Source organism: Bactrocera tryoni, chromosome 3 (assembly GCF_016617805.1).
Source record: "Bactrocera tryoni isolate S06 chromosome 3, CSIRO_BtryS06_freeze2, whole genome shotgun sequence".
Lineage (NCBI taxonomy): Eukaryota > Metazoa > Arthropoda > Insecta > Diptera > Tephritidae > Bactrocera > Bactrocera tryoni.
In genome coordinates, this window is record NC_052501.1 from 10714295 (window position 1) to 10725304 (window position 11010).

At 36.0% G+C, this 11010-nt stretch overlaps 1 protein-coding gene across 1 annotated transcript; it reads left to right on the top strand.

Moving 5' to 3' along the window:
- The first annotated feature begins 557 nt into the window (after positions 1–557).
- On the top strand, positions 558–8734 carry LOC120773086 (putative inorganic phosphate cotransporter). The gene is made up of 4 exons (XM_040102050.1): positions 558–618; positions 7089–7225; positions 7288–8361; positions 8444–8734. Exons 1-4 carry the CDS (start codon positions 582–584, stop codon positions 8732–8734), a joined length of 1539 nt encoding a protein of 512 aa, XP_039957984.1. The 5' UTR covers positions 558–581.
- The last annotated feature ends 2276 nt before the right edge of the window (positions 8735–11010 follow it).

Sequence of the window (11010 nt, forward strand, 5' to 3'; positions counted from 1 at the left end):
AATATCTTGGATTATCTTTTGTTGTTGGCGGAAGGCTTGGGAAAACGTTAATGGGAAATGCTTGACTTTTTTTTGCTTTTTGATGTTTGATTTGGTACTCGTTGATAACAATTGATGGGCGAACCTTGTATCCCCAAGAGAGTGTCCCACTGGGGGCAAATCTCTCGTTGTTCGCTATAAAATACTGTAAACACTCCTTAACTCGTGCTTGAAATGAAACATCTTGTGAGAGATTACCAAAACTCACCAATAGCACAAAAACACACAACCGCTCGCTTTGAGTATCACACGATGACTGTGATATACTATATTTTTACTAAATAGGCAAGATTGTGAGGCGATTACAAATACTTACGAATGCACTAACGTATTAACAATATAGATCGAAACAAATAAATACAATCGATACTTTGGGTTTTTAGTAAAGTCGCGGAGTAGCTGTTGCCCAAAAGCATTGTGCTTTCGAAAGATTTGTTGCAAATTGGCATTAGAAGAATTTTAACAGGACAAACATAGAAAAAAATTAGGGATATTATTCGAAAAATTTAAAGTGAATTCGAACCTGTGAAAATTTTAAGAAAATGAGTATGGAGCAAATTTTAGTGGGTGTGGATAAAGGTTGGTAGATCCTTGACTAATTTAGTATTAGCAAAACACGTCATTGCTAAATATGTTTATATGTACTTCTTAAATCAAGTTGGCGATATTCAATTTATTGTAAATTATAAATTTATTGTAAACCCCTTTCTGTTATTTTCATATTATGTGCCACTAGAGTGGTCAAGACCATTGGCATAAACAAGCGTGTGGTTATTTTACTCTTCTTTTTATTTTTTTGAATAAAGTGAATTTCTTCTTCTTTATTGGTTGTAGCCGAGTTTACAAAAGCACGTCAGTAGTTCTTCTTTCTCACTGTTTGGCCATTCTAAGTATAGACAGGTCCTTCTCTACCTGGTCTTTTGATTGGAGGTCTTCCTCTTCCTCTGCTTCTACCGGCGGGTTCTACGTCGAATACTCTCAGAACTGGAGAGTGTGTAGTGTCCGAATGGATCGACATGACTTAGCCAGCGTCACCGATGTCTCTTAATTCACTGCACTATGTCAATGGCGTCGTATATCTCGTATAGCTCATCGTTCCATCGACTACGATATTCGCCGTGGCCCAGGCTCAAAGGACCATAAATCTTCCGCAGAACCATTCTCTGGAAAACTCGTAATGCCGACTCATCAGGTGTCATTGTCTATGCCTCTGTACCACTTAGCAGAACAAGGATGATAAGTAACTTGTAGAATTTGGTCTTTGTTCGTAAAGAGATAGGACTTTACTTCCAAATTGCCTACTTAATCCGAAGTAGCGCCTGTTGGCCAGAGTTATTCTCAGTTGGATTTCGAGTCTGACGTTGTTGTTGCTGTCAATACTGGTTCCAAGCCAGACGAAATTATCTACGGCTTCGATATTATGACCGTCAACAGTGACTTGAGAACCCTGTCGCGAATATAACGACTGTTTCTTTGATGATAGGATATATTTCGTCTTGCTATATTCCTCGCTGTGTTATCCAGTCTGGGTAAAGCATAACTAGTGGCGCGGTTTTTGAGGCCAATGATATCAATATCATCGGCTTTTGCCAGCATTTGTATACTTTTATGGAAGATTGTATCTTCTCTATTCACCTCTGCAAGTCATTAGTATACAACAGTGAAAACTCTCTTTTTCTATCTCCTACCATGGTGTGGAAACTGTTCATGATATTATAACCATCACTTACCTTATCACGTTTTTATTCAAAATTAATATGAATTGAATAATTTTCTAAACCAAGGTTGGCCGCTTGCTCGCTTTGCCTCTCAACAACATCAGGGGGAATTCGTTTCGCTCACAACAACGTCACCTTAATGGATATCTATATATGATCAGCGTGAAGAGCTGAGTCAATTTAGCCAAATCTATCTGTCTGTATATATTCGAGTTTCTCAGATATCGATTTGAAATTTTGCACTTTTCATTTTCTCCCCAAGAAGAAGCTCATTTATTGGGGCCGCCATAGCATTTAGCTAGCATACAAACTGACCGATCAATTTTTTAAAACCTAATAAAGATGTCGAAAGGTAACTATTTGTAAAATGCGATCCACTGATCGTGTAACATTATTACATATTCACGTGTTTTTTTAATTAGACGGCATAGGTGACGTATATTTCCATTAGGTGACAAATATTTCTCATTTCGCTTTCAACTATCTATTTTCTCCAGTACTTAAATTCAATTTGTGTGGAAAATAGACGCCATCGTTCGTTCTGTTTTGTGTTTTTTAAATCGTGTATTGATACCTGCGTGGGATGCACGTGCGACAGTTATAATATTTTTACTATATAGTAGAAACTAGAATCATTTCAGCAGATAATAATTTAGAAATGTAAATAATTTAGCTAAATTGAATTTAAGACACGGGATGGGAACTTACTATATAACTACAAAGTACTCCAAACAAAACTTAACTTTGTTATTCCATGATTTGGAACACATTTTCGAAATTTTCCGTTGCATGAGATGAGGAAGCATAGTTTGGTTTTCACTGGTATAGTTATCTGTTTTTATTTTATATTGTAAAAATCAAACGGTTGCCTAACATAGAGACTAAGTAGTCTACAAAGTCACTAAAGTATTGGAATTTTTCATACATAAAAAGGAAAATAGTCCAATAAAATGATAAATATTTCTTCAAATTAATTAGAAACACGTCGGTCTTTTAACAAGGTTTATAAAAAGTTGTTCCGATTCATATGAAATTCATTAAGATCCAAATGTTACTACATTGAGTGCAAAATAGTTCAAAAGTTTAGTTACCTATTGGTATTATAATTGTTGCTGCAATTCTAAAATGTACTATATCAGAATAAAAAAAAATTTTGTGATTAATAATGAGGAATGCACTGTGACCTTAGGTCTTAGGAAAGAAAACACTTTCTTATCGAAGCGGGCGGTAGTTCTTAAGCTAACATTATTTATGAGAACATTTACCTAAGAGAAAGGAAAATAAAATAAGCCAAATACATGAAAATATTTTAGATTATTTACAAAGAAAGGAAATAACCACTCATATATAAATAAAAAAAAAATAGAAGAAACGTCAGCTTTGGTTGGCTCGTCACAGAAGTTTCCATACAAGAGCTTTATTGAGATTGATTAGTTTTTATGACAACTATATACCATAGTGATCTGTCTGACAATTTGTTCTTTATGTAAAATTTCTTTCAAACAAGTTATAAGCTATAATGATCCGATTTACAAATTTTTGTAGGACTGTGTCGTTGCCCTGAGCAATAATCTACACCAAATTGTATGAATAAAATTTGTTAAACTAAAAGGTTTTATATACAACGATTGGTCTGTTCGTATGGCGGCTTTTTATCTATTTCGCACTGCCGAATTAATTTTTTACCTAGAGATTTTAGTTGAGAAACTTGTTTTTCTTTTTCGCACGGTAACTAGATACTTGGTTGTGTTCTTCATTTTGTATTTTTTTCTAATAATTAAAATTCATCAACTTATTGCCATTTTATCAATACACTCAACCGAATGTACATCCTGGAATATCAGAAATTTACAAAGAGTTGCATTCCAGTTACAAGCCGATTTCAATTCTATTAAGAAGTAATGTAGTAAAATATAATTTTTATTTTGTATGGAGAAATCATAGCTTAAGCTTGTCGTCACTGGAGCAACTCCTTGCAGCAGGGTTGCTCCGTATTCTCCTGACTCGCGCTGGCATTGAGTCCAACCCGGCCCAGGAGGAATTTTTCTGTTGCGTATCCGCCAAGAGGCTGCATCCAAACTCCACTTCGATCTGGCGTAATACATGTAATGGATGGAGCCATTTTAAAACCAGCTCAGGCCATAAGACGCACAGGGAGTGGACCACAAGTTACTTGACCCCATGTTGCCAACGCACTACTGCGATCTTAGCATCTACGGCTGCTCAACTTGCACTTAGTTTTTGACAACTTACAAGGCAACCAGCTGGCTGGTCCTTAACTACGCCCCACCAATATGGTCTCCTGGATGCAGTGCAGCGCAGACGAGGAAGCTTCAGACCTGTCAGAATACTGCACTCCGGACTACGACAGAATGCTTACTGATGTATTCTATCGAACACCTGCTTGGAGCGGAACCGCCTCCTAGGAACATCAAGGGGCCATTCTTCAATTACGTTGACGACATCAGACAATACGTCAATCAAACTTCGGACGCAACAAACTTCCAACAGGCACTGTCCGCCATTGACAGTGGAACCATCAACTCCTTCTCTGACACCCATTTAGTGAATGGCGTCAAACCAAGCTATCAATCAAATAACCCATTACAAACGAAGAGTTCGAGTTGCCGCGAGAGACAAGAGTGACCCTTGCGCAGCTTCGTTCTGGACACTGTAGCAGATTTAACTCCTACATATACAGAATTGACCCCGACATGTCCAATATATGTCCCGTGTGCAATGAGTCTCCGCTTGACACTGACCACTTCTTTGCGTGCCCCACCAACCCCACTCATTTGACACCCCGCTCCGTCGAAAAAGCACGTTTCTTGGGCCTTTCATTTGACGACAACTCAGCTAATTCTCACCATCCTAGCGCTAAAACAACAATAACAGCAGAGAGATTAATTCGCGTATATACAATTAGACTGACAGACAGACGGATATAGGATGGCTAAATCGTTTCAGCAAGAAACCCTGAGCATTTATATACGAGTATATGTATACATATTTATGTACATTATAGGATCTCCTTCTGTTATGAACTTCATCGTGAATTTAATATACCCAGTTGAGAGTATAAAAAGCACACAAAGCCTGACGTGTACCTAGATATATGTATAAAAACAGAATAGTTGAGTTAGACCGAGCAGGCAGGGAGTGTTTAAATTTGAGTGGTATGAGAAACCAGCTGTACTTGCAAAGAAGTTTTTATTACTAATAAAATATTTAGGATTTTAATATTATTTGATATCACTCTACTAAAAAAGAACACTTTTTTCTGAGGAGAAAATTTGACCAAAAAGGATTTAGTAGTCGAATTTAGATCACTAAAGATCTTCTTCCGATTTGCCGAGCTGCGTTTGATAGACGCGTCAGAGTCGACTATTAAGAGAAGTAATATAATTTTGAAAGAGTTCAGTGGATCAAAACTCCTTAACATAGATAACGAATAGAGCTAAGTGCATCCAACATTGTGAGATGAAACTACAAAAGTTTTAAAACATTTTAATTTTTTTTTTATTTCGAATGATTGTTATTTGTACTTGTACAGTTATAATAAATATTGTATAATCTTTATGAAATTCACCGATAGAATATTTGTTCGGGATATTTTAAAAAGATACATAAGTTTGAATTTTGTCTATTGTTTTATTGTTTATTTGTTTTTTTCGATAGCTTATGAGATGACTAATAATTAATTTGTTGTTAACCGAGGCAAGCAGGTTATTGTATTCTGATAATATATACCATTTACTTAGATTGATTATGTTATTTATTATGATTATATTTGGGAGAACAATAGCTACCATTGCTGCCAAAATATCCGGCTCGACCAAAGTAATAAAACATTAGGCACTTGCAAGGAGCTTAATCTTTATAACCGCTAGATCACAGTGCCAAGATTTTTAATGATTTATATGGTTCTTAAATTTATTATCGACTTTCAAGGTGATTTATTGCAAGAGTTTGAAAGAAAACAATGTATAAAGGGTTAGGCTAGGTTATGATGGTCGTGAAAGCAGATTGGTCTCAAGTGGTAATTATGGATAAGATGGTAATCATATAAATATTTCTAAATATATTGAAAAGTATAAAGAAGTCGACCGGAGTTAAATCATAAATAATGACTTTTAAAGCCGATATGGTTTATATACATATATTAAAAAATATGAGCATATATATATTGTGAAGGTCTTAATATATTGGGTAGTGGGTTTATATTTATAATTAATTTTAATTAAACAAATCTGGCCGTTTTTTTCGTTTGCTTGCTTCAATCTCATCAGTTGTTCACAGTAAAATGTAGAATCAATTGTTCCATCAGGCTAAAGCAGCTCATAGTGGATGATGATCTTTCCAATCTCACCAAACACTCAGCATAATCTTTCGACGCGTCAATCCTGGCTTTGCGACCATTAGTTGAGTTTCACCACGTTTGGAACATGATATTATTATTATTATTATACATGACTAACTTATAATTAAAATTATAGGCTAGTAGTAAGGTAGGAGCAATGGTAGCAAGGCTGATCTTTTCGCACATTATTGTGATATTGGATTCACTTTTCGATTCCTGTTATTGTTCGATTCAGAAATGGTTCGATTTCATTTCTTTGTTAATTCAGTCCATTAAATTTTTCACAGACAATTTATGTGGTACCCTAACATCGAGCTTCTTCTTATGGGCAGCCTTTTTTAAATGGTTGACTTCTTGATGATGAATGTTAAGTTCCTTAGCGATATCATGGCTGCTTATGTGATGATCCTGGTCAATCTTGTCCATAATTTCATTGACTTTTTCAACAATAGGTCGACCAGAGCGTGGTGCATCTTTCACATTGAAATTTCCGGAACGGAAGCGAGCGATCCATTGTTGTTCTACACGAACTGATACAGCATCGTCTCCGTAAATTTTACAAAATTGGTGGCTTGCGTGGCATTCTTCCATTTTCTACAAAAATTCCAAAATGTTGCGAACTTCTTCATTATTTTCACTAATTTCTGAACATCTGAAACTTTTTTTTCAATTTCCCCGAGTTTAATTTTTTTTTTGGTTAAATGAAGCTTAAGAGTGATCGAGTGTAGTGTTGAAACTGTTAAGCCCGTTAGATTATGAACGGTATCTGCATATAAGTTATAATCTCAGGGCCATTACAAATGCTGTTACCATAATCCGCTTATTCTTCTTCAACATGGCCGAAAGAGGTCATTAAAAATTACAAAATAGCTCTCCTTGTTTGTGGATAAATTGAGGTATGATTGAAAATATTCTAATGTCTTCTGTTTATAGTCTTAAATAAATTGGTTTGCCCAATTTGTCTATTTCAGGACCACGCTTTGGCGTACGCCATGTACAAACTCTGCTGCTATTTTTCAATATTGTTGCGGTTTCTATAAGTCGCTTAAACATTTCGGTGGCTGTGGTCGCGATGACAAACGCCGAAAGCACGAATCCTAATTTTCAGGTTAGCATATAACTCCTTTCGTCTTTCCCTCAGAAGAACTAACCTTAACTAATATTTTATAGGAATTCGACTGGACTGAAGAACAAAAATCTTATATAATTTCCAGCTTCTACTGGGGTTACGTGGTCACACAGTTTCCCGGTGGCTATTTGAGTCGACGTTTTGGTGCGAAAGTAGTGATGAGCATAGGTGTCTTCGGTTCGTCCGTATGCAGTTTAGCCACACCATATCTGGTGTGTTGGGGCGGCTGGCAAATATTCTGTGTTATACGTATTTTACAGGGTCTCTGCCAGGCAGCACTCTTTCCCGCCATACATGAGCACATTGCCAAATGGTCTCCGCCACAAGAGCGCAACTTGCTGGGCGCACTCATATATTCGGGTGTCGATTGTGGCATGGTGTTGGCAATGCTTGTAAGTGGCTTGATTGCAGGCAGCGCGCTCGGCTGGCCGGGTATTTCGTATATTTCAGCTGGCGCTGGTTTTGTCTGGTGTTTATTTTGGCACATATTTGCCGCCAATAATCCGCCAAAATCACGCTTTATTACGAAAGCAGAGTGCGAGTACATTGAGACTTCTATGAGACGTGAGAAAGACTTTCACGAACGGAAAATACCTGTACCATGGTTGGCAATGTTCACTTCGGTGCCCTTCTTGGCGTTACTCGTTGTGCGTTGTGCCGAAACGTGGGGCTTTAGCACCGCGCAATCGCAGATTCCCTCATACTTCAATGGTGTATATAATATGAATATAAAGAGTAATGCGTTGTGCTCGGCCCTGCCGTACATAGCGCGTTGGATTATGTCGTACATCTACTTGTTCTTCGGTAATATGGCGATCGAAAGGAATTGGCTCTGCTTGACGACGGTGCGTAAGATCGCCAATACGTTTGCCATGTGGCTGCCAGCGTTGTTTATGATCGGTATAGGATTCCTTGATGATACAAACAGATCTTTGGCTATTGCTTTGATGACCATGAATGTCGGCTTCAACGGTGGTATTACCATGGGTTGTATACTCAGCACGATTGATGTATCGCCGAATCATGCGGGCGTCGTAATGGGTATCGTGAATACGCTGACTAATGTGGTGTCTTTGTTTACGCCACTGGTTGTGGGCTTCGTGGTCACCGATGCGGTATGTCTATTCTTTCTTTCGTTTTTGTTTAATTTGCATAAATTATATACATATTTTTAATAATTATAAATTATATTTTCAGCATAATCGCTCGGACTGGCAAATTGTTTTCATAATTGCCGCGTGTGTTTTCTTTGTGGGCAATTTGATATACCTAATGTACGGCACGGCTGAGGCTCAGCCATGGGACGCGCCTGACTATCTGTTAAGGAACAATATTGAGGAAGTACCAAAAACTGCGCGTAGCGATAAGCTTAGGAGAGTTAATGTCTCAAGTGTTGCCCGGTGCGAAAGTGAAGGCTGTTCTAGCGGGAGTGGGATGCCTTATCTGGTGGAGCAATCTAAAGATGTTCTAAAAAATAGAAAATATTGAAAAAATTCTGTGATGCTATATTGTACCCTTAAAATTAGCTAGAGTTCAGCTGAAACCGGGTATCATTATAAGCTGTTTATTATCTTCATTACCAAATTTTTTTACTGTACATAATTTTTTTGAATTTTAAGTTATTTATTATTAAGTATTAATTATGATAAAAGTAATATTAGTTTAGATAATACTAATTAGTTTATTCCTGATATTATAATTTAATGGAAAATAAATTCTTATAGCAACAATGTTATAAAATTAATTTGAAAAATTAAATTTTTTGATTTAATTTTTGAATTTGCTTGAGGTTTTTCGAGAGTCGGATGCCTTTTTAGAATACTTTGTAAGAAAACGTTGCTTAAGAGAGTTGCCAACTGACTGTCAATGTGTTTAAGAATTAATGGCTGAAATTTTATACCACGAGCAAGTAAACTGAAACTTATATTTATATATATTTGTCGGTATGACAACCATGCATAAATTTATTGTAGAAAAGAAGAAATTAAGAAAAAAGAAACAAGAAAAACTGTCACCTTTGGTAACAACAAAGCTCTAATGCCCTTCATAAATAAAAAAAAACATAAGAACTTGATTTCATCGCTCAGCTATATGCTATAGTGATCCAATTTGAAAGTTTTTTTTTCGAAAATTGAAGCGTTGCTTTGGATAATAATCCGTAGCAATTTTCGTGAATATAACTTCTAAAATAAGAAAGTTTTCCATATAAGGACCTGAGTTGGAGCTGATATGTGGTATGGCAGCTGTATGTTATAACGATATCGACAAATGAGCAGGTTCTTGGAGAGAAACAGACGTGTGCATAATTTCAGATCGATATTTAAAAAATTGATATACACGCTATATGTATAGACAGACATACGAAAAGACGGTCGTAGAGATGGACAGACAGATATACACGACTAAACCAACTCAGCTCGACACGTTGATCATTTATGTAAATATTTTATAGAGTCTTCGACGCTTTCTTCTATACGTCACAAATTTCGTGGCAAACTACCCTGTTCTGAGGTTCTAACTTGGTTTTAAAGTAAAGTAATTCTCAGTGTAGTTTTCTTAAATATACATACATACCTCTACTAAAAGTCCAAGTGGAATTTGCGTAGTAAAAAGATTCAAAGTTTAATTGCTTGTAACTTACATACTTTTAGGCGTTAAAAAATATTTACTTCTGAGTGTCAATAAGCTTTTAATAAATTTAAACACAGCTGAAATATTATAGCATGTAGGCATAGTTAAACCTGTGTTTATGGAGACTAAATAAACAAATAAGGTATTTCTTTCGTGTTAATAAATACTCATAAAACTCTTAAATCCCAGGTGTTAACCAAATATAAAAATATAAACATATAAATATAAGCTTGTATTAATAAAACTTTATCTCTGTAGTATAATGAAAACCTCGGTTGTAAAATATTGGCTGTTTAAGTGAATTACAGTAGCACTCAGCAACTCGAGCAATTGTTTTAATGAAAACTACTGAGGGCAATCTTTTGTGGAGCCGTTCACAGCAGATTCGCCTGAACTAAGAATTCTTATTTGACCCATAATAATTTTTCTGTAATAAGACAAGAGCTAACAGAGCCACTGAAACAAACGTCTCAACTAAACTCTAAACGCACGCTACTCCCGATAGAAAATAGATATAAAATAATAGTATTATGTACGGAAATTCCGAAATATTGGGTAGTCGAAAAAGTCGTTTCGTACCAAGGCGTTTGAAAGAGATTTAAAGCTTCATTTCACAAAAAAATTAAATTCGGAGAAGTTGAAAAACAAATACAGCTGTTCAAAAACGAGTGAAAATAGGGAAGAAATTCGCCATATTTTTAAATTTTTGTATAAAAAAGGGAAGAATGCCATGCAAGCCACCAATGAAATTTGTCAAGTTTACGGAGACGATGCTGTATCAGTTCGTTATTTTGTTATTTTATTTTAGTTATTTTAGCACAACAATGGTTCACCCGCTTCCGTTCTGAAAATTTTGATGTGAAAAATGCACCACGGTTGGGTCGACCTATCGTTGAAAAAGTTGATGAAATTATGGAAAAGATTGACCAAGACCATCACATAAGCAGCCATGACATCGTTAAGGTTAACATTCATCATCGAACGGTTTTGAACCATTTAAAAATGTCTGGCTACAAAAAGAAGCTCGACGTTTTTGTACCTCATGAATTGTTTATGAAAAATTTAATGGACTGAATTATCATCTGTGATTCTTTGCCAAAACGAAATGAAAATTGAAGCAAATGGTAACAGGA